A 23,341-nucleotide genomic window follows, 5' to 3' on the forward strand; every position below is an offset into this window, starting at 1 on the left:
AGAGAGAAAAATAAGTTTAGGAATATATATGGTAGATTATTTGTTCATTTTGAGTCCTTATTAAAACAAACCATGTGCTTGCAAAATGGTTACAACTTGCACACTCGCTCATGTATAAATTTGACAGCTAGATTTTAATAACGTTTGTTCAATTTTTAACATCAATAAGATGCAGCCCTAAGGTCTGTTTATTTATCCAAAAAAAAAAAAAAAGTTATCTTTCTTAGTTTTTACTTGACGGTTTGAGTTGTTCGAGATTTTTATGGAATCATAACAGAAAACGCGGTAAAAAAATTAGTACACACGTAACTAATGCTTATTAAAGTGACGTGTTTAAGATTTTAGTAACTTATTAAATTTAGATTAAAAAAAAAAGGGATAGACAGTTGATAACTCAGGGCAGAAGATTTTTATCCACACAACAAAGAATAGGATAGGAGGAAGTAATATTTGATTTGATATGATCGATTTATATCAGCTTGTTTCTATAAATAGATAAAATTTATGTTCGTTTGATATGAGGATGGTGTAGATACCAATTACCAACCTGGTTGGTTGATTCTGTTCTGATCTCCTCCTCATTTTTACCACATTTATCGAGGAAGTTGCAGCCTGTTAACACCATCTTATCCGTATTCATACAACTTCACCCACTCTTTGTAGTTTTGCCATTGTTGACTGCTACGGAAAACTAATAACACAGCTGACTAGCATAATTGAACAACTGTCATATGCATACATATATCTATATATACAAAAAAATCCCAAAAGAAGGATTTCTAGGAGATTTTTATGTTAGAGTTTGAAAAACAAATTATGGATTGATCTTTATTTTTAAGCATGATTATATTTTTCTGTTTCAATCTAACGCTACCGGTACAGAAAGACCAATCTTTTAATATAACACAATTTATCCAATTATATATAGGCTAAATCTTCAATCCAGTATTAAATTAGAGCGAAATTTATATATATTTTATTTAAAATATGTATATATATTTTTTAAAATGTGTATATTTATGCTTAATACATATATTATATATTTTATCATAAAAAAATATATACATTTTAAATGAAAATATATACATTTTAAAAATAAATATACATACTTTAAAAATATATACAAATGACGCTCAAGTATGTAATCGGAGACCATTCCTCTATATATAGATAAATAAAACAATAGAAACACAGTAAAAGCAGCGGAGCAGCTAAAATTGCTTTCCATAAACGAGATTACTTCCGACTTTTTTCACAGGGTGGATAACAAAAATCCTAAAAAAAACATCCTATTTATCAGCTCATCTCCCATCATCTCTCCTCAACCCAAACAATACCCTCCAAAACCTCTCTCTCTTCTCCTTTCTCCTCCACCCAAAACCAATTCCAATGGCGGAGCTCCTCCGCTTCGCCGTACACGTCATCAAAGGCCGGTGGTTCAGCGTCTTCGCCTCCTTCCTCATCATGTTCGGCGCCGGCGCGACTTACCTCTTCGGCGTCTACTCAAAGCAGATAAAATCCTCCCTCGGCTACGACCAAAAGACCCTCAACCTCATCGGCTTCTTCAAGGACCTCGGCGCCAACGTCGGCGTCCTCTCCGGCCTCATCGCCGAGGTCACCCCCACCTGGTTCGTCCTCCTCATCGGCTCCGCCATGAACTTCGCCGGCTACTTCATGATCTGGCTCGCCGTCACCGGCAAGATCGCCAAGCCCAAGGTCTGGCAAATGTGCCTCTACATCTGCATCGGTGCCAACTCCCAGAACTTCGCCAACACCGGCGCTCTCGTCACCTGCGTCAAGAACTTTCCCGAGAGCCGCGGCGTCGTTCTCGGCCTCCTCAAGGGCTTCGTCGGCCTCAGCGGCGCCGTCATGACGCAGCTCTACTTGGCCATTTACGGCGACGATTCCAAGTCTCTGATTCTCCTCATCGCCTGGCTCCCGGCGGCTTTATCTGTCGTTTTCGTCTACACCATTCGGACGATGAAGCCCGATCATCCGAGCAAGCAAAAGAACGAGCTTAAAGTCTTTTACCATTTCCTCTACGTTTCGATTTTTCTGGCCTTGTTTCTCATGGTCATGAACATAGTCCAGAAAAAGGTCGTCTTCTCTCGCGCGGCTTACGCCGGGTGTGCCACTGTCGTGTGTGTTCTGATCTTCGTCCCTCTTCTCATCGCCATTAAAGAAGAGCTTGTCATATGGAACAATCTAAACAATCAGCACTCTGTGGAAGACCCTCCTAGTCATGAAGTTACGCAAAAACAGGAGGAGATTGTCACAAAGAAAGTGGATATTGATGATCAAAAAGAGAAGCAAAAGTCATGTTTTTTGACCGCTTTCGACCCGCCTCCAAGAGGAGAGGACTACACCATTTTACAAGCTTTACTGAGCTTAGACATGATGATTCTCTTCCTCGCAACTCTCTGCGGTCTCGGATCGAGCCTGACCGCAGTCGACAATCTGGGCCAAATCGGCGAGTCTCTGGGATACCCGGCGAGAACTGTGAGCTCATTTGTTTCCCTAGTCAGCATATGGAACTACTTCGGGAGAGTCTTTTCCGGGTTCGTCTCGGAAGGTCTTATGGTCAAGTGGAAAGTCCCTCGTCCTCTGATGATGACTTTCGTTCTTCTTCTGTCCTGCGCTGGTCACCTTCTGATTGCCTTTCCAATACCAGGTTCTGTCTACATAGCTTCTGTTATTATCGGATTCTCTTTTGGTGCACAATTGCCTTTGCTCTTCGCAATCATTTCCGAGCTTTTCGGGCTAAAGTACTACTCAACGTTGTTCAATTGCGGCCAACTGGCGAGTCCTTTAGGCTCTTACATACTAAACGTCAGGGTCGCTGGTATGCTTTATGACAGAGAGGCGTTGAAGGAGTTGGCGCAGAAAGGGTTGGATAGGAAATCTGTGAAGGAGCTTATTTGTATTGGGAAAAACTGTTATAGGGTCTCGTTTACGATTTTGGCTTGTGTCACCTTCTTTGGAGCTCTCGTGTCGCTTATTTTGGTGGTGAGAACGAGGGAGTTTTACAGAGGTGATATATACAAGAAGTTCAGAGAAGAGAGGGAAGCTGAGGAGAAGGATTTGGCTTTATCTTCTCCTAATGGGAGGTAGATTAATTAGTCGCTCAATTATAGTGAGAATTCAATTAGATTAGAAGAAAGAAAAAATATTATTATTGCTGATTATTGGTACTTTAAAGTGCATATCATATTGTTTTTCATGGTTCATATGATTGCTGCTTTGAGAAATGGTCCTGAGCTTAGCTCTGTTTTGGGTATGAAGATAAAGAAGGAACCCAAAAAGAAAAAACAAAAACAAAGAGTGCGTTTGGTTTCGTTTTCAAATCGTTTTTTACGGAAGAAAAAATGAAATTGAAAATAAAATTACGTTTGTTTAAGAACTATTTTAAAAATAAAAATATGAGAATGATTTTCATAAAAAATTTTAAAAAATAATTAAAAGTTATTTTTATTTATACTTATCAATAATATTATAATATATTAATTAATAATTATAATTAAATATAATTTTACTCTTTTATTATATTTAAAATCATCTTTTAAAAAATTAATTAAACGTAATTTTAAAATTATTTTTAAAATAATTCTTAAAATAATTTTATTTTTACTTTTTATTAAAAATAAAATTATTTTAAAATTAATTCTAAACGGATCTAAAACTTCAAAAGACTATTTCCAAGTGCTAGTTATAGCACAAATGCCAAAAGAGAAAAAAACTTGGGACTTGAGAACTTTTTTCTATCTGTATTTTTTTCTCAAAACGTTTTCAATTGCAGCAAAGCACTTTTTTTTTTTTTTTTAAGGAAAATTGCATAAAGTATTCATGATTCTGTCGATTCTCCAACGCGACCTATTTCCACATTCGATAAACGCTATGCTTGGCTACTGCTAGTTGGGAATCACGGGTTGGTACTTTTGTGATCTTGTGAACTGAATATTGTATTAACAGGAAAAAAAAAAAAGAACTGAATATTGAATATAATTACGTCAGTGTCTTGAATTGTAATTTTGTTTCTTTACGAAAACAAAAGAGAAAAGAATAGAAAATGAATATTCTCATTCATCAGAAAATAATGTTACACAACATCAGCTTTATATACAAATTACTTGTTACACAACCTCAGCTTTATATACAAATTAAGTAACAAGATTGTTGAGTAAGTCTTACAAACTAACTAGCTAACTGAGTAAGTTTAACAAACTAATAAATTTGCTGAGTAAGTTTAACAAAACTAATCTAACAAACTAACTCTAAGGCGTCATTCATTTCACCGATTCGAATTTTTAATTTTAGATTTCTACAGTAAAAAATTTTTAAAAAATGTCACATCTAACTTTTTTTGTTACAGTAAAAAACTTTTAAAAAATATCACATCTCAACTCGAATTGAAAATTTAAATTCACAAAGTGAATGAGACCTTAAAATTTTCGGGAGTAATATTTTATAATTACACGTAACGTTTTAATGTCTCAATCCTCTTTCCTTATATACGCATGAGCACCAGGCGGCATCTCTTGTCCAGTTGTACCTACCAAAATAGATTATGCTCCTTTTGTTTGATAGATTCGAATTACTCTGTTTTTTTATAAAATTTAAATTAGTATTTTTTTATAAAATATAAATTTTTATCTAAATTTATTTTTTATTTAAACTTATAAACGGCGTGTTTTTTCTTTTGTCCGTTAGCTATTCACCTGCCCATTATTTTTTTTTCAGCTTTGGATAAAGTTAGGTTGCTCAGTCAAGGCCTTTTTTCTTTTCTCCGAACAGATAAGTACCTAACGTACTGATTAATGAGATTTAAGAAAAAATTAGCGGCTTCCAGAGGACATTCAATAGTTTTTATGAAGGAAAAATAGAGATCTTTATGGCTGGCTAGAAAAAAGAATCACATTGTTCTTAATTCGAACAGTATTAAGTACTAATTCAAAATATATTTCATGGAATTTTTTGCACAAGAACCAGCAAGATATGCTCTCACTGGAAATGATGATTTTGTTAGTGAAGACGTAAGCAAGAGACCAAGGCTTAGTTTGGTAGGAATTTTAGGAGCTTAAAATAGATTATCTAGCCAGTAAAGCTCTTTTTTGTGTTTAGTAAAAGCATAAAAAAGTGCTTCTAAAAGAATTTTTGGAGAATTTGAAGCTAAAATCAGAAGCAGCCTTGGGGCTGCTTCTGATTCTAGATTGCCCGGGAATCTAAAAAACATCTTTAATGAAATTTTCGTTATTACGATTTTACCCTTGCTGAATGAAACAATTCCAGACCCAAAAAAATTTTGCTCTTCGCGGTCCTGTTCCTCTACGATCTCCCCCGCCGCTTCAACGTCGAAATGCTCAACCGCTGGAGCTCCGGCCAGATGCCGGTCACCGCCCAAACGTGGCCGCCCTGGCCGAAGAACTCCTGCCTTAAGTTTTGGTCTTTCCTAATCCAGATTTCACTCTCTTCAGGTTCAGGTATTTCCCCAATCTAGGGTTTCATTTCTGCTCCTTTTCTTCTTGGATTTGCTCAATAATGCGCGAATCGATTCATTTCTTGATTAGTCAATCCTTCGTTTGCCGAGTTTCGCATAATCAAGCAGACGATCGGAGCCTCCAAACTGAACTTCCATAGCCTAGCACCTCACGGCGACGCCAATTTTATCGCATGGTGAATTTTGGTTCAGGGAAGAAATAGTGATATGGGCAAGGAAAAAGACTGGTGTGCCTGTGACTAGAATAAACTCTGTGGCCAAGGCAGAAGAAGTTGTCAAGAAGTACCATACATTTGCAATTGGTTTCTTCGAAAAATTCAAGGTTTGTGATAGTTGATTACTTGAGAAATATTGCAAAGATGTTCACTTTGCTGTTACTTTCGTTGGTATTTCAAGTTTCTTTGGTATTGTCAAAAGTGAGCCAGAAAGATACTCGGCATTTGGTGAGTTGCAGAATATCCATATTGCTACAAATTTTTTTTTATTTTTTTTCATATTCAATTACTTTTTTCCTAATAATTTTTAATTTTTCTCATTTATATGTCGTTTATTGTGAGGTGTTGAAGACTTTCATTTGTGGTTCTCTTTGTTGACGTGATAAATATGTATTATTTCGGTCCGGTTACATTGAACAAGTGGAGATTTTGTAAATAACATAAAGAGACATATTTTGAGTTCTTGGACTTGGCCTTGTGCACCATGTCTGGTGTTTCATTGCTACATGAACTATGGCTGTCAGTCAGAGTTTGCTAACCTTATATGTTTGTGATCGCAGAAGGGACCACGTTTGAAAAGGATAAATTGCTGCACTTTTTAGAGTACAACAAGTTTCCATTAGTTACTAAACTGATGGAGATAAATTCTGTCAAAGTTTATTCCAGTCCTGTTAAGCTTCAGGTTGGTGATACTTCCCAATTTATCCACTTCTCTCTTTTAACTTACTATAAACCAACCTTTGTTGTTGTTGTTATTATAATTGTTATTTTTATTATTTTGTAATGGAAGTTGTTATGAAGGTTTTACTTTGTGACCTGAGTTGCTTAACTTGTAAAAGAAAACAAGAAAAATGTTAACTGAAACTAGTCTATCTAAAATGAGCCGACAACTGGCAACTTCTGTAATAACCTCTTTTTCAAAAACATACCCATACCAGAAAAGTTAAGAGTTTAGAGTACTCATATGGGAAATGTTTTCAATGATGCATTTGTTGAACTTTCTTCTTGAGTTCAAGATTGCTTAAGATGAAACTTTCCAGACTTACTGACTTAGTTGTTGATTAGAATTCACATTAGAATCTTTGTTCTACTAGTAGCAACTATTGCAAGCAACAGAATTTTCAATGGGAAAACATGCTTCTAAATACTAAAATTAACAAAAATTTTCCATTGCTGTCCAGGTTATTGTTTTTGCAGAGGAGGATAGCTTCCAAAAACTTCTTGAGCCTCTCCAAGATGTTGCAAGAAAGTTCAAGTCAAAGGTAGTGAATGAGAATAAAAGTTGAAGCTTTCAAACCAATTGGGCAACTTCTTGTGCTATGAATTTTCCTAATTTAATCCATTCATGCAGATATTGTTTATATATATCGACATCTCAGATGAAAACCTTGCAAAGCCCTTTTTAACCTTATATGGGATTGAAGAATCAAAGGACACTGTGGTTAGTCCCTTTGTTACCAAGTACCTGTTTCTCTATGTATGTTTCCTTTGTTCAATGATCCATAAATTGATGATATCCTTTCCTCTCTGCTCTGTAACAGGTGACTGCTTTTGATAAATTGATGTTTATCCATAAATTGTTGTTTCCTTTGTCTCCCTTGCTGGATGTCAAGTCACAATTTGCACTGGCATCTTTCATTTTATTTTTCAAGGAATTGTTTGAACACTATGTGGTGATGGAAAGTTGGGAGGCTTCAGTGAATTATATATGTAGGTCAAGTTAATGTGCCTGTTATTTTTTTTTTCTTTTTTTCCCAAGAAGTTCAATGGCCTGGCATCTCTGCATGGTGGCATTTTGTATTTTTTTTTCTATTGTCATGCTTCAATGAGTTTTTATTGTTGTAATGACTTTTCTACTCTCCTATTATGATGATAGTAAGTTCCTCTATTTCTTAACAAATTTATCATATTTTTTTGGAGATTTTTGAGAACCCCACCAAAATTGATAATTATGGTATTTGGTTGCGTTATCAAAACTGCAACTGTCCCTGCCAAGCTTTGCAAGAAAGAGAGCACAAAACAATTTCACAACTCGAAGACTGCAACTGTCCCTGTCATATTGTCACTAATTTCCTTTTAGTTGTAATTATATTGTGAATGAAGAAATGAAAAAAAAAAAAAAAAAGGGAATTAATTGTCATAAATTTATTGTTAAAAAATTTGAAATCATAGCATTATGTTTTATTAAGTTAAACAAGTATTTTTAAATACAAAAAATAATTATATATATTTAAGTTTCATACCATGTCTATTTTGGTCATTTTACATACCCACAACAATTCAACCTCAAAATTTACCAAACGTTATTACACTGATTTTGGAATCAGCACAGCTATTATAATTATAATTTACCAAATACTCAGTTACTTTTTATAACAACTATTTTTTCTTTCAGCACAATTAAAAGCAATTTTTCTAAATTCATAGCACTACTAAACTAAGCCCAAGACATATGCATCCACGGGGGTTTCTGTGAGTCGTCTCAACTGGGATTAAAAAGTGACATACGGATTGAAAACGACACCGACAAAATAAACGTCAAAAACGTAAAAGACAAAACGATACCATAAAAAAGCTAAACGACAATTGTTTTACAAAACACACAAAAAAGGTATATATGACAACAAGACAACAGTTTAAAAGATAAAAAATAATGACAACAACAACTTACAAATCAGTAAGCGAGACTAAAAGGAGCAAACGACATATGAGTAAACGTAGACAAAAAGACAACAAATAAGAAAACGACGACCGCTTTACAAAAGACGTATAAATATTATACATATACTAAAAGAAATGAAAGGTTTTACTGTTCACACTACAGTGTAATGAACAGTGTCTTTTCTTTTTTACCCCTATATATTTCTTCAAATGATTTTTTATTTCCAATATGTCCTTTTGAATATAAAGTTACTATATTGCTCTTTAGTTCAATTTCATTTGTTTTGATTTATTCTGACCGTTTTGGTCATTTACACTCTGATTGAGTGTTTTAATTTTTTTCTTTTCGTTTGCTGCCTTCTACATCTGTATTTTTTTTCTTCGTTTCTGGAGTAACTTTTCTCTCTTCCATTTGCTTCCTTCTGCAACCTTCTACATCTTTTTTTTTCATTTCCAGACCATATTTTTTTGCTTCTCATCTTCTTTCTTTTTGCGTATATATTTTTGGCTGTTTTATGTTTTATTTTTTTATTTTCCATTGGTTGTATATGCATGGTCGTTTTCTCTTTCCTTATGCTGTTTGTTCTCTTCGTCTTCGGTTTTGTTGATTTTTTTGTTTGGATTTCATGGATTTGGTCATTTGTTTCAGACCTATGTTTTTATCCACTTTATTTTTCCTCTGTTTGGTCCTTTACTTCATATCTATGTTTTTACACGAGAATTTGGCTAAAATAACCAAGTGAAAAAGTAAAATTAGGAAAATGACTTTTTAATTTTAATTTTATTTATTTTATTTGAATAAATTCTTAATTATATAATTAATAGGAATTACAACTCGTTCCAGAGAAAGTTCACTGCCGGAAAAAATTCCGGTCTTACTTTCGGCGTTCTTCAACCACTACTTGAACAAGGACGAATCAATGGGACTCCTGCAAAATCAAATACCAAGATTTCAACTCTTATTGCTCCTGTTTTTTAATGGTAGATCATTAAAGGAAAAAAAAAAAAAAAAAGAGGGATTAACTCGCCGGAATTCTGCGTCGGAGATACCAGGGGCGGTGACGACTTGGACGGGCTGAGAAAGTTGATTCGGGAGCGTAATAGAGTGAGTGAGGGTTGACGAGTTGGTCGACATTTTGCGGCGAAGGGCTCTGGAGGGAGAGTGGAGAGGAAAGCGATTGTCATATTTTAAAAGAAAGTCATTTTGCAAATAAAAATTTTTGAATTGTCATTTTATGAATAAAGCTTTTCTATTAGATTATTTTTACAAAGATCTCTTTTTACACCTTATTATCTTCCTATGTTTGTTCTAGCTTTTCCCATTTTTCCTTTTATGATTTTTGTGGGTATTTTGGGTTTTGTTGTTTTCTTTATGGTTTTTCATTTATTTATTTTTTGGCCGGTATATTTGCAAAAAAAATTTCCCTTTGTTGTTTTTTTCAATAATTTTTAATTTTTTTCCCCTGTTATTTATTTTTTCGTCCCTGTTTTTGTTTACTATATTTTGATTTTTTCATATTTCTTTAAATAGCATTTCTGAATTTGAGCAAATCTCTAATATTTGTCGTGATCTAAATTTATTAATATTTATGTTAATCCTTTACTCTGACACGTGCATTTTTTATCTTTTAGTTTTGTATAATACGTATCTAAAATTTAACTGTCTGTTATTTACTGGTTACGTTTGGTGGTGGTCTTCATGCTATGTGACGGCTGTTATTAATTAATCATTACTTCTATTGCTTTCTGTTTGCAGGAATTTGTACCCGATATTTAGTAAAATATTGGTAACTTTCTGTATATATAATGTATGTTATTCTATTGCTATAATTTTTTACTCTTTTTTTGTCTTCATTTTTCAGCCAATATTATCTATCATGTTCTATTCTCTCTGCTTTCTCACTGTTTAAAGAGCTTAATGATACTAGCCATTTCTTACTAACCTTACCGCTTCCTTTATATTCCTTTGCTCTATTTTTGCTGCTCAGTAATTTTGGTTGCTTTATTTGATCTATCTTTTTACCCGTGGTTCGTTGAATCAGGTATTCAATTTTTTAATTTACTCTGGTTGAAATGTTTTAGAATATTGATTTATAATGTTATGTTCGTTTGTTATATGAAATATTTTATGTTCTAATTTATCTATTTATTTTAATGTATTTTTTATGAATATACATTTTTTATGCGTTAATTGATATAACACTATGTTTTATGTCATTCGTTTATTTCCATATGCATTCATGCTTATGCTAATATTTGTTTATTGTCTCTTTCTACTCTTAATGTTTCTTATTTAAATATTGTATAATGTTATTAGGTCCGCAGAGGTTAGGTTTTTATTATAGTTTTTGCCTTTCTTTAAAAAATATATATTTTTTCATCTTAACAATTTTTAATTTTTTCTGGTTATGATGTTGTTATATCTATTTTGTTGTTAACATGCGCCGGGTAGTTATTATTACAGATTTGGCTATCATTGATGTTACCCTTATTATTCTAGATTTATGGCATCAATTCTTTAATAATATAGTTGCTAACCATGTATGTTGCTAGATCCTTTTTTAATTACTCATGGTATATGTTTTTGACAATGAATGATTATAACCTGAGGCAAATATTTATATACAAGCTTAAATTTTTTCAAATGTTTTCTGATTTTTTTATGTTTTGTACTCAATTTATAGTATAGTATGAAACATCTATTTTTCCTGTATAGAAATTTGATGTATATATGAGATATGTTAGTGTAACTAAGTATATTACATAAATTATTTTATTTCTATACTACATTTTCTTACTTATGGCATAAATTCTTTAATAATTTAGATGGCACCCATGTATATTGCTAGATCTTTTTTCAATTACTCATGGTATATGTTCTTGACAATAAATGATTATAACCTAAATCAAATATTTATATATAATCTTATGTTTTTCCAAATGTTTATTGATTTATTTTTTATCTCTACTCATTTTATAGTGTAATATGAAGCATTTATTTATCTTGTACACATATTTAATATATATATATGATAAGTTAGTACAACTAAGTATGTTGCATAAATTATTATTTTTTTCTTTATTATATTGTTCTATCATTTTTTACCCTGCTTCTTTTTTTTTTGTTGTGCTTTCTTTCGTGTGAGGCATTTATAGGATATGTACCTTTACTAATTGTTTTCCTCATTTTCATTTATAAAAATCGGTTTTGTCTATGACTTTATTTTGCACATTCCCGTTTGTTTTCTCTGCACTTTACTCTTTTTCTTCTCCATTGTACTCTCGGTCATTTATTGCTATTCTAATTTGATTAACTAACATTTGATATTTACATAGTGACGATATCGACTGCGACCTTGATATGAAGTTGGAGCTTCTAACTATGATGAATGCGCTAACTATGGACATGATGCCGGAAATAGACCGGTTTTTAATTTTCTTAACACTTATATTTACAAACATTTTTCTCATTTTTATATTTGCAGTTGAAATAAAGAAAATGTTCAAAAAACACAACAACGTTGTATTTTATTTTATACAATCTGTATATATTATAAATAATAATACTATATATCAGTGTAAATATGTTTGTACAAATTTTATATCTATCATATAATATAATATTATATAATATATGTGTATATATAAATACATTTTAAATATAACTATCATATATAATAGAAGACTGTATTTCGCACACGCGGAATACATGCTTGTAAAAACTAAAATGGCACGTACAACAATTTTTAAAACCGCCGATTCGAACGACATTTGAATTACCAAACAATAACATTCCAAACTAAGCGACAACAGCATCAAATGCGATTTTAAAAAAAAAAACGACACTACAAAGAACACAACTACAAACATTATGAATTGTAAAAAGACAACAAAAGTAGGAACGTTAATAACGTGGGAATGGAACGAAGATAAATGAACAGAAAAAAAAGGACGACAAATATAGGAACAGTGACAATGAAAGCCCCGGAAACGACAGTAAAATAACACAGGACGGCAGAGACAGTAAACCTTTGTACAACAGCGAAGAAAAAAAAAAGAAAAAGAATTGAACGACAGCGAGGGGAAAAACAGCATTTCGCTTTATTTTTTTCACAGCTCAAACTCAAATCCTATTATTATAATATTTACTTTTATAAAAATTTAAATTTAATTTTTTTATTATAATATTTTTTTCCCACGTATACAATTTAAATTCTTAATTTGAGTCATCAAATAACATACCCTTATAAAGTTTCTCTAATAATATTAAAAAAAATAAATTACCTATAATACTTTTCTTTTATCTCCCACATTTATATTAAAAATTATGAAAATGGCTTCCGTGCGGTAGGCACTATTTACCTGACTGATCCGACGGAAAACATTATACAAGATTTATGTTAAATTGTACAACTACCATATGTAAATATACAAGACATATGATGAATTATACAACTTATCATACAACTTATACATCTTTATAATTATACAACTTTCATATGTTAAATTGTATAAGACATATGCTGAATTGCATAACATGTAAATATATAAAATTTATATTTAATTATACGTCTTTACATGTAAATATACATAATTTATACTGAATTATATAACTGTTATTTTAATCTGACAAATAATAAATGCCGGTTTAAAGATTTTGTCTAACAATTATATATTTTATATATTTTTTAAATTTAATATGATTTTAATTAAATTTAATAATAAAAAATTGAGAGGATACAGCACGGATCTCTTTAGATATATAAAAGAGAAAAAGAATTTCCTTGTATTTATTCGGTTTGGCGCCTCTCGTTTCTCACTCAAATGTTCTGAGACAGAGAGAGAGAGAGAGAGAGAGAGAATAGGCGAGAGCACAAAATTAGTGGGCATGGAAGAATCCTTGGATTTCGAGTTTGAAGATCCGATAATTTCTTCCCCTGTTGTCACTAACAAAAGGTTTTAGCTTTTATCTCCATTTCTCCCATTTAGGGTTCTATCTTGTTCCCACTGCCACTTAAATCATCACTAAATTGTCTTCTTTATTATTATTAACCGCCATTACGCCATTGCTATTTTCTCTTTTCCAGTTAGCATTAGATTTTTAACGTTTTCTTTTTATTCTGAAAGAATTGATGGTGTTTAGTCATTGGGGAAAATTAGGGTTTAGTCCGTTGTTTGATGTCTTCAATTTATTGCTGATCAGGAAGAAGGTTATTGGGTTGGATGAACTTTTGGCCGATTTTTATAACGAGAAAATCAAGAATGTGGAGAAGGAGTCTAAGCGGGCAAAGGCTCCAAAAAAGTGCATTTTTGATGAAGAACAGGACGCTAGAGAAGCTTCTTTGTCTAAACTTGTTGATGAGTGTCAAACCCAGGCAGATAACTATTCCTATCAATATCATAATAATGTCTTTTGCTTGTCTTGTTTCATGACTTATAATGTAATTTCCTTTTGGCAGATTATAGAAATGAGTGCTGAAGAAGATAGCTCATTGTGGGGCATTCAGCTTTTCCAAGGCCAGGTTTAGAACGAATGAACCCAAGCTCTGTATTGTGTGTTCTGTAACGCTTATTAACATTCTAATATTTTGGTTGATGCCATTACTGGGATGTTGGGTAGATCCTCATTTTTGCGGAAATTTTGTAAATTTGCAGAAATCCCCACCTCCTCTAGTTACTCCACCGGAAAGTTGTAGCCTTTTGCAGTCTTTCATGAATAATGATCTCAATTCTCTCGTTGAAATTTCTTCTAAAAGTGGTTAGTCATCTTACATTCCTTAGCTGCCCTTATAGCACGATGGAATTGTCTGATTGCATCCCGGTCATTGCTTTGATTGCTCGATATGAAAGGCGCCCTTGGTTGTTCATCACATTCGTTTCTTAGCCAGTCAAAGGCTAGAACTCCTCTATAAAGCATACTCATTTACTGTTTTTACTTTTTTTTCTTTCTTTGGGACTTCTGGCAGGAGACCCTTTCATCGAAGGATTACTAGTGAATGGCTGGCTTTTGAAAGTGGTTCTCACATGTGGTCATGTAGAAGAGTCAATAGCCACATGGACCTTTAATTTGAGTGAGTTAATTCAGTGCACTTTTGTTGTTTTTGGGATAATAGTCTTATGTTTTGTGGACTTGTAGTGTGCTTAACTTTTGTTTTTGCAGTGTTATATTCATCAAAAGAAGGGTTGAGAGCATCTGCATGTCAATTCTGGAGTGCCATTCTCGAGCCTAGGGAAGAGGTATATTGATATTTGTCTTATTGCTATTGACAGAAATTTGAAAGCACCATACGTAAAGGACAGTTAATTGGTCATTTTTCTCAATCTGACTCATCTACAGCCCATCAAAATAGATTGGTTCCCTAACTATTCTGATCTAAGAAAAGCTCTTGAAGTTTATGGATTTCTCTTCTTGCCTGACATGGGAGATTCTAATGCCCGTAAGTTCTCTACAATAGTAAACTCTGTAGCAATAGAGTGCCCCTTTTTATGTGCAAATATATAGTAACATGCATAGAAGTTTCCTTGTATATCATGTATTTGAGGGGTTCCATTCTTATGTGCGTCGGCATGATTGCACCTTCCATGGGTAGAGTGCAGAAGACATTACAAGCAATGTGGTATTTACGTTGGGTAGTGTGTTCTTGAATTTGGATAGTGTTATTTCATTGGTCTAACAGTTAAATACTGTTCTCTCAGTATCAGCTTTGTCCTTTGTCAATCACAATCATCTAATCACTTGTAATTGTGTTTTATAGATTCAAGTTATGGAAGGCCAGCTCAAAATATTAGATTTTGGATCAAATTTGTAACTATTTCTTGTGAAGTGAGGTAAGTGGTACATTCAGGGCTATAGATTTTTAAACATCGGTGTGTTTGGTAGGGTGGAAAAGAGAAAGAAAAGAAAATAGAGGAAGGATTTTGTAGAGGAAAATGGAATTTTAGGTTGTTTGGTGGAGAGGAAATGAGGAAGGAAGGAAAATGAAAATCCATAGGGCCCACCAATTTTTAATCCTTCCAACTTTGGGAAGAAAAGATGAGGAAAAAAGTTTGACAAAAAAATGAGATGTAAAATAACAATTTTAACCTTCACCATTCATCATATTTTTATTTGTATTGGGGTTTTGTTGTAAAATGCCTTAAATTTGACATTTTCTTTTCACTTTTCTTTCTCTTCTACCAAACAACATGAGAGAAAACCATTTTACTTCCTTCACCTAGGTATTCTACTTCTCTTTCCTTCCTCTTTTCTATCCATCCTACCAAACATCGTAGTTACTGCCCTCCATTTTCCATTTGGTGGCATCATGATTTCGTACTATTAACTATAATAGAGTTTTCTACAGGTGCAAGTGGTCTGTGTGTTCAACCTCAGAGGCTGAAGAGTTAACTGGGATCATTATTTCTTTCTTTGTGGATCGCCAGCTTCAAGGCCTGTCGGTGCTTTTATATGAATGCATGGAAGCAGTTATCAGTTACTTTACGGACAAGGAATGGAAAGCCAGCTGTGAGAAAATAGCAAAATCTATTGCACGGAGGTTAATAGTACTATCAATTTATTGTTTTGCTTTACATCAGGATGTAGTTTACTGCATTGGATTTCTAGCTTTAGGAATGGGTAAAATCAAAGTTCTTTTGTGTTGTACCAAGGCCTTTCTAGCACAATGTTGTTCAATTATTTGTTTAATTTTCGTATCTAATTGGTTTGTTGATTTCTTTTTGCATGTTTTATTTTCTTTTCTGATGTAGGAGGAATGGCTATAGGGAATAGTACAAATTTGAGATTGCAGTTTCTCTGAAATTAGTCTATGAACTGCTATATATTTTGTTGTGAATTGCTAGCACTTACTGGCATTATTTAGATCTGATACTGAAATGATAAATTTGGAGCATCTGATGGATTATCTTGATAATGAGCTTCATCGTGTTTTTAATGGATATAATTGTCAAGGCAACAAAAGGGCGTGCTCAAGTGTTTACTTTTCTCCTATGTCGCTGAATGCTGATTATTCCTGTTCATGTAGAGTACCTAAAGACTTGAACTGCACAAGAATAGTGGAGTCCATTTCAGGAGTTGACGATCGCAGTAAGCATCTTAGAAGTGCAGTTGCCTATCAAATTCTTCTTGGTTGCTTTGATTATAAGGTTGCTTTCTGTACGCTTATCTTTTAGCTTTTGTATGTGCCTGTATCGCAAGAAGCATGCTTGTATCTCACTTTTACTTTGTTGTAGAACTGGCTCTTTTTCGATTGTGTGTTAGCTCTTTAAAAAATATGTATAAATAAAGTTGTTCACTTAGGCTTTCATGGAAATAACCCTTTTTCCCATCACATAAATAGTGAAATTTACGGAGCTGGCCAAGAAAATACGATAAGTATGAGTATACCTGTCAAGATCATGAATAAACGGGACAATAATGGTCCTTTTAAAGGTTATCGGAAGCCATTGCAGGACTTGGGATCCTCTCTTCAGGTTGTGAAACATATTGATTTCAAAATTTTGGATTATCTTTTTTCTTTTCTTTTTTTTATTTCCTTTCCATTCATGTGGGGAGAGGTTAACTCTACTTTTGCTTTCTTATTGAGAAAAGCGTTTGCATTACCTTTATGATTACTGTATAAACGAAATTGCAAGGCTTGATTCCCATGCTTATTAAATTATAGTATAAAACATTCATTTACTAGCCAACCCCCAACCTAGTATTACAGGTTTGATGAATTTGACTCTTCTCTGCAGGCTGTTGATGATGAGGTCCTAAGATTGCTCATCGCTATTAATCTGAAAGAGAAAAAGTGCGATATTTTCAAAATGTACATTTACTTGGTTTTGACAGAGAATTGGCTTTTGTCTACTAAACTCTTAGAAGACAAACCAGTCTTGAAAGAAATGTGGCGTCTATATCTGAGAAACTGTTCCTGTCTGATCAGCAGCACAGATTTTAGGTCTTTTGCTTCAAAGGTATCAAAAAGCTCATTTCTCTTCTCCACACACACCTCGCTGATTTTCATGCTAAAGTATATATCTTTTTTTCTTTTTCTTTCAGGTCCGCGACAAGGCTTCCTTTCTTCTACAAGGAGACACCAAAATGCAACATACATAGGGAAAAAAAAAAAAAAAGAAGAATGAAGAAAGTTACAAATAGGATGCATATACTCGTTTGTTTTATTGGAAATATTTAGTATTTGATTTTGTGAATTTCTTTTGTGCCCTCTTAACGAGGGTCCTTCCTCACCGTTAGCGATCTTGTTTAAGGATGCGATAAACATGCCTAATTACTGCAGTTTCATCTATTTGTCTCAGAATTTGCCGTTCCGTTTGAACACCTGCAAACTCTGAAGGTACCTTGGTGCTTAAGGAGACTAACGGCTAGAAATTTGATCAGCAGAGATAATATTTTATTTCCTCTCTCTATGTGCGAGTAGAAAAGTGTCAAGACTGAAAATTTTACCAGAGGTGTATGAGACACATTTGGGTGCAATGACTGAGGCTATATAATTAAGTGACCTGCCATATAGTAGCAGAAAAAAAAAAAAAAAAAGTGACCTGCCATATTTTAGATCTAGTCTTTTGAAACTTAACGAAGAGGTTGCTACTGGGCAATAAGGCCTTGAAAGATCAATTGGCTTCCTGGTTCCGTATCAGAAGTTAGAAGATAATCAATGTGAAATATCATTATATGTTGAAACATTAAGAATAACATTAAAATATGACATTCATATAACAGATAATTATATCCTCATATAACAGAAAAATGAAAAAAAAGATTAAAGAACAAAATATGTGAGAAATTAGAAACAAATATAGCAAAATCATCAACTAAAACAAAAGGACAACACCCGAATATTAAACAAAATAAGCATTTAATGAAATGTATTGGTACAAAGGAAAGTTTCTTACATGAAAAAAAGAAGCACCGAATCTTTTAAAAACAGCGGGTCTTTTATTTTGCTAAAAAAAAAATCCTTAAAACTCTACACCCACTACATCTGCTCCAAAACTAACCCTAAAAATTCTTCTCACGAAAATAATGATCAAATCATAATAAAAATAAAAAGCAAAATAATAAGTAATATCATTCATAAAAAATCATAAAAAATCTTTAAAACAATATTTAATAGAGAAGAAACATGATTAGACATAATGAAAATAAAATTCTAATAAAGAAAACACATAAAACCTAACCAAAAAATATGTTCATAAAGAATAAGTATTTTCACTAAAATAATGATTAGATCATAATAAAAATGAAAAGTAAAACATTAAGTAATATTATTCACGAAAAATCATCAAAAAATAATACAATAAAAAAGAAATATGATCAAACCATAATGAAGGAAAAATTCTAAAAAAGAAACATAAAACCTTACAAACGGAAAGAAAAACTATATTTTCTAAAATAATGATCAGGTCATAATGAAAGAAAATTACAAAACCAATCAGTAAATAAAAATCAGTCGCAACATAATTAAAAAAGATTGAGTCACAACATCTGAAGGTATGATATCATTATCCGCCTCCATTCCGCCAAAAAAAGAATACAAATTCTGTAATGAGATTTCACGTAGCAAATATTTTTTATTTTTGTTTTTAAAAAAGAGTGACTTAAAAAAAAAAAAAGATTTAGAAGAAAGGAGGGAGGTTCGGAAACGGTTAAGATATTTGAAATTAGGCTCGGACTCCGCTTTGGGGAGCCGTTACGCAACCTTTTACCAGCGATATCTGATATCTCCCTTCCTGATTCCTATTTCTCTTTCCCTGGCCTCGCTTTCTTTTTCTTTTCCTTTTCCCTCTTTTCTTTTTCTTTGCTTTCAATCTCTTGAGGTAAATCTTCTAACTTCTGAAACAGAACCAAATTGTAAAAAGAAAAAGGGGAAAAAAAAAACTGTCCTCTGTTTCATTTGAAATTCTCCTACTCGTCGCTCAGAATCTCTTGCTGCCACGTAAACCCAGAAACCCTTTTTACTTTCCTTAAAGATTTCTTCATCCGATCTGATATTTTTTTCGTTTCCATCTCTTTCACATTTCTCGAACACCCCTTCAAATCCTCATTATATGTTCTTGAAGAATTCAACCAGGAAAGGAATCGTAGTGAGCAATTTTGGGAAACACGAAAGGTGAAAGAATGGCAAAGAGAGCGTCTTTTGGGAACGTTGTTCTGAAGAAGCTCTCTGATATCACCAACTTGCAGACCGTAAAGTTCACTAGCCAAGACGAAAAGCCGGTGGGAATTTCCGACTCCGATAAGGGCAAAATTGACCAACTCATCAAGGTATCATCTACTCTTCATTCTTTTTTTTTTCCCCCAAATCTATTACTCAGTTGCTTAAATGGCTGTTTGTGGTTTGAATTTTTGAACCAGGAAAGAATGTCCTGGATGAAGCTCATCGCCGAAAGAAAGTATCCTTTGGTTCTTTTTTCATGCTTCTTGTTTGTTTTCTTTTCTCATGACCGGTAAAGAAAAAACAAAAGTAATTACTGTTAACAAAGTGTTGTTTTAGAAATTTCTGAAGTTATGTTTTCTTTTCTTTTCTTTTTCGAAGCAAACAATCAATCGTTTTTTTTTTTTTTTTGTTCCTTAATCTCATTTGAACAGTAAAATAATTGAACTCAGTGGAGCTGAGTTGCAGAATCTCCGAGTCAGTCTTCAGAAATTGCAGCTTCAGAATTGGAATCTTGCTCAATCGAACAGCCAAATGCTAGCGGTATATCTGCTTTTCCTTGTCATCTTAATTATACTCTCTTTATACTTACTGAATTTTCAATTAAATTTATTTACTCTTTTGAATTACTTCTGCAGGAACTTAATTTGGGAAGAGAAAGGGTAACTTTTAGTTAAACTCAATTATTGTCACTAAAAGATGAAGCTTTTTGAAGTCGCTGTTATTTTGGTATCTAATTTGACCGATTTCTCGTTGCTTATTTCAGATAAAAGCACTACAGCATGAACTTAGGTGCAAGGATGCATTACTAAAAGCCAAGAACTTATGCCAAGAGGTTAGCATTTGTCATTATTCTACCACTCTAATGTATCTAAATTCTATTTTATATTTGAAATTCTGTGAAAAGAAAATTGAGAGAAAACAAAAGAAGCACTAAGAAATGTTAATTATTACCACTAAAAATATGCCTCTTGATATGTTCAACACACGCCGCAACCCTTAAAGAATCTTCTTGTCCATTTATGGAATTTCCGTAGAGCGTGGTGAAAATTTCACTGGAAGTTTGAAAATAAATTCTGAAGAAGTTCTCAGTACAAGAATCAGTGAAAGTATGAACTATGCTAGCGTACTTATCTATTATGGACAACCTCACTTGGAATGCTGACTTGAATGTTTCAATTTTGAACAAAACTTTCTTTCATTCTCACCACGACTATACGTGTTGTAGGGGAAAACAAAAGCAAATTGTCAAAAGACTCTCTCTCAGGTTAGTAATTTAATCCAATCTAATCAATTATAATTCTGCTATGTAGTTGGAGCTAATACATTCACTCTTCATTTGTTTTGATGGATCAAGGAAGGAGAGGAGGCGGCTTCGAATGTAGCTGGTCAAGACGAGAAGCCACATCATCGCAACAGAAGGCGCGCCGCAAGAAGTCAATGTAATTTTTTGGAGACCTTAAAAATTTCCAATTATAGGCTATATGTCTTATTAGTTGACAAGTTCAATAGTCTCTCTAATGATACTCGAATTCCGATGTTAAGATTTACGGCTCATATCGGAGTGGTATAATGAGTCTTACAAGATTGCAAATGTGAACTCATGAGCTTCTTGTGAATTACAGCTATGGGGCCTTCCACTACAAGCCAAAAACATGATGATAAAGAGGTTGAAAACAAAAGGTTGTTAACGTTACTATCCACCTGTAAAACTATCCACTTGCTACTTGTATTGTAACTTCAAAGATAATGTCTTAACAAGCTGTGATATTCAGGCGCTGTGTGAGGAGGCAATCCGTGCAGTTGAAATCCCATGAGAGGAAACCGACAGAAAACTTGTTTGAAATTGAGGATGCAAAGTTTGACAGTCCAAAACAAACTGGGAAAGAAAATAGAGAAGAAAGCTGCATCCCAAACAGTGAAGCAGGCGTAACAACACGAAGATCTTCACTTGGAAGACCAATGCGCAAGGCGGTTGTGAAGGTTCAATCCTACAAGGAAGTCCCTCTCAAATTCAAAATGCGGAGAGTGCCAGAGAGAATGTGAACGGCTGTAAGAAATATTTACCTCTCCATATGGTTCTGTATCAGCATTCAACTGTAACAAAAGTTATTGTTATCAAGCTGTTGCTGTGTTTTATGTTTTTATGCATTATGTACTTTATGGAAATTGAAATGGAAGGAAATTCTTTGGTGGATTTGTTAAATAGGTTCGAAATATGGTGGTTTGAACTTTTATAGTTTGAACTAAAAAGTTTAAAATATGTGGTTTGAACTTTTGGTTTAAAACATTGAAAACATGGAGGTAAACTACGAATTCTTAAAGGTTTTGTTTGGTTCGCAGATTCAAATTAAACCAGTATATTCTAAACTTTTTTGAACTTTTGGTAAATAGGTTCGAAATATGATGGTTTAAAGTTTTATAGTTTGAACTAGAAAGTTTAAAACATGTGGTTTGAACTTTTGGTTCAAAACATTGAAAATATGGAGGTAAACTACGAATTCTTAAAGGTTTTTGTTTAGTTCGCGGGTTTAAATCAAGCCATTATATTCTAAACTTTTTTAGTTTAAAATAATTGTTCTTTTCATAACTCAAATTATATTGCTGCAGTATTTTCTCTCTTAAAAATTCAAAATTAATTTTTTCACTACAGTGTTTTCCTCTCACATATATAACTCAAGTTCTCAACTTGAGTTATGAAAAGAACAAGAAGTTTCAAAAGTGTGGTTTAAGCACTCTGTTGCAGCAAAAAGCCGATTCTGATCGCATTCACCAAGAGAGTCTTAGGTCCCGTTCATTTCACCGATTCGAGTTTTGCTACAGTAAAAAACTCTCAGAAACAGTCACATCTAACTTTTTTATTACAGTAAAAAATTCTCACATAAAGTCACATCTTAACTCAAATCAGCGAACTAAACGGACCCTACTCACCTGAACTCTGCGGTGAGTTCAGCCACCACCTCCGGGCCTGAGCTCTACTTGAGCATAGTCAATTAGTTTCGTTACTTTGCTTAGCTTCCAGCGTTGCAAAGGGATAACCTTTCACTATCTAAACGCCCTAGAAGGAGGGGAGGGGGGGCTACTATTGAGGTCGTTGTCTCCTCAAGGGACAGTCGATGGGAAAGAATCCATGTTCAAGTATTATTACCGAGTGCATGTTGCTTTCTTACAGGTGTTCCCTAAAGAGGAATTTTAGGAGCTTGAAGGTTCTCCTCCCAACTCTATGAATTTGCCTTAGCTGCTCTTAACCCAGCTCTCACCACTCATCTCAAAGCCCCTGGCAGCATCTTCAAGTGCTTGATGACTCGGCATATCTAAGTCACATAGCACCTACTGAGTAATGGTAAATTCAAATCTTTCTTAGGGGTTGAGTTTAGAAATCTTTTGTTTTTTTATAATTTAAATGTCACGTTAATAGTTCAAATCAATTTTTACTTTTTTTTTTCAACCAAATACTGATTTGAACCTAACATATGGTTCAAATCAGGCAAACTCCACATATCAAATCATTGGTTTAAACCAAACCTCAAAAAGCTTTTTAAGTGTTGGTTGAAAACAAAATTTTATTCAAAACAATTGAATCTATTTACAATAGAAGTCAAATTTGCCAAACGCAACATAAAAGATAGGCATGGTTTTATTTTTATTTTTTTAAGAAAAGGGTTAAGAGAAAAGAGGCACAACTTTTATGAATTATGAGCTTTTATGGATTTTACCAAAATAAATAATTATATGAAGCGTCTATAACTATATTTTGAGAATCATGTTTTAAAAACTTTTGATCTTTTCATAATATTAGGATTTTTTCTAGTTTT

General features: G+C 33.2%; 4 protein-coding genes across 5 annotated transcripts; all 4 read left to right on the top strand.

Annotated features, from left to right (window-relative positions):
- The first annotated feature begins 1,237 nt into the window (after positions 1–1,237).
- On the top strand, positions 1,238–3,158 carry LOC21403521 (protein NUCLEAR FUSION DEFECTIVE 4). The gene has a single exon (XM_010113537.2). It carries the CDS (start codon positions 1,390–1,392, stop codon positions 3,109–3,111), a length of 1,722 nt encoding a protein of 573 aa, XP_010111839.1. The 5' UTR covers positions 1,238–1,389; the 3' UTR covers positions 3,112–3,158.
- Positions 3,159–5,140: 1,982 nt separating this feature from the next.
- On the top strand, positions 5,141–7,565 carry LOC21403522 (protein disulfide isomerase-like 1-6). 2 transcript variants are annotated; one of them, XM_024175710.1, is made up of 6 exons: positions 5,141–5,477; positions 5,565–5,816; positions 6,270–6,391; positions 6,891–6,971; positions 7,061–7,150; positions 7,251–7,565. In XM_024175710.1, exons 3-6 carry the CDS (start codon positions 6,344–6,346, stop codon positions 7,431–7,433), a joined length of 402 nt encoding a protein of 133 aa, XP_024031478.1. In that variant the 5' UTR covers positions 5,141–5,477; positions 5,565–5,816; positions 6,270–6,343; the 3' UTR covers positions 7,434–7,565. The 2 variants fall into 2 exon arrangements, with proteins under 2 accessions (XP_024031478.1, XP_024031479.1); XM_024175711.1 differs by having other exon boundaries at positions 5,687–5,816.
- A 5,138-nt stretch (positions 7,566–12,703) lies between these two features.
- Positions 12,704–17,772, top strand: LOC21403523. The gene is made up of 13 exons (XM_024175686.1): positions 12,704–12,717; positions 13,129–13,326; positions 13,574–13,745; positions 13,830–13,892; positions 14,026–14,128; positions 14,337–14,441; positions 14,531–14,607; positions 14,708–14,807; positions 15,126–15,198; positions 15,714–15,905; positions 16,392–16,512; positions 17,104–17,325; positions 17,411–17,772. The coding sequence occupies exons 1-13, from the start codon at positions 12,704–12,706 to the stop codon at positions 17,465–17,467; spliced, it is 1,497 nt and encodes a 498-aa protein (XP_024031454.1). The 3' UTR covers positions 17,468–17,772.
- A 1,361-nt stretch (positions 17,773–19,133) lies between these two features.
- On the top strand, positions 19,134–21,715 carry LOC21403524 (SHUGOSHIN 1). The gene is made up of 9 exons (XM_024175709.1): positions 19,134–19,636; positions 19,727–19,764; positions 19,961–20,069; positions 20,165–20,188; positions 20,293–20,361; positions 20,755–20,793; positions 20,884–20,968; positions 21,152–21,209; positions 21,302–21,715. The coding sequence occupies exons 1-9, from the start codon at positions 19,490–19,492 to the stop codon at positions 21,570–21,572; spliced, it is 840 nt and encodes a 279-aa protein (XP_024031477.1). The 5' UTR covers positions 19,134–19,489; the 3' UTR covers positions 21,573–21,715.
- The last annotated feature ends 1,626 nt before the right edge of the window (positions 21,716–23,341 follow it).

The sequence above is a fragment of the Morus notabilis genome, unplaced genomic scaffold (assembly GCF_000414095.1).
Source record: "Morus notabilis unplaced genomic scaffold, ASM41409v2 Scaffold888, whole genome shotgun sequence".
Classification (NCBI taxonomy): Eukaryota; Viridiplantae; Streptophyta; class Magnoliopsida; order Rosales; family Moraceae; genus Morus; species Morus notabilis.

What these genes read in the sequence shown, in the direction of transcription:
- LOC21403521 (XM_010113537.2), top strand. Translation starts at nt 1,390, where the DNA reads ATGGCGGAGCTCCTCCGCTTCGCCGTACACGTCATCAAAGGCCGGTGG.
- LOC21403522 (XM_024175710.1), top strand. Translation starts at nt 6,344, where the DNA reads ATGGAGATAAATTCTGTCAAAGTTTATTCCAGTCCTGTTAAGCTTCAG. An exon ending in CAAGAAAGTTCAAGTCAAAG is followed by an intron (nt 6,972 to 7,060) that starts GTAGTGAATGAG and finishes CCATTCATGCAG; the next exon opens with ATATTGTTTATATATATCGA. An exon ending in AAGAATCAAAGGACACTGTG is followed by an intron (nt 7,151 to 7,250) that starts GTTAGTCCCTTT and finishes GCTCTGTAACAG; the next exon opens with GTGACTGCTTTTGATAAATT.
- LOC21403523 (XM_024175686.1), top strand. An exon ending in TTCTCGAGCCTAGGGAAGAG is followed by an intron (nt 14,608 to 14,707) that starts GTATATTGATAT and finishes ACTCATCTACAG; the next exon opens with CCCATCAAAATAGATTGGTT. An exon ending in TTGGTTGCTTTGATTATAAG is followed by an intron (nt 16,513 to 17,103) that starts GTTGCTTTCTGT and finishes TCTTCTCTGCAG; the next exon opens with GCTGTTGATGATGAGGTCCT.
- LOC21403524 (XM_024175709.1), top strand. Translation starts at nt 19,490, where the DNA reads ATGGCAAAGAGAGCGTCTTTTGGGAACGTTGTTCTGAAGAAGCTCTCT. An exon ending in GTCAAAAGACTCTCTCTCAG is followed by an intron (nt 20,794 to 20,883) that starts GTTAGTAATTTA and finishes TGATGGATCAAG; the next exon opens with GAAGGAGAGGAGGCGGCTTC. An exon ending in AAAGAGGTTGAAAACAAAAG is followed by an intron (nt 21,210 to 21,301) that starts GTTGTTAACGTT and finishes TGTGATATTCAG; the next exon opens with GCGCTGTGTGAGGAGGCAAT.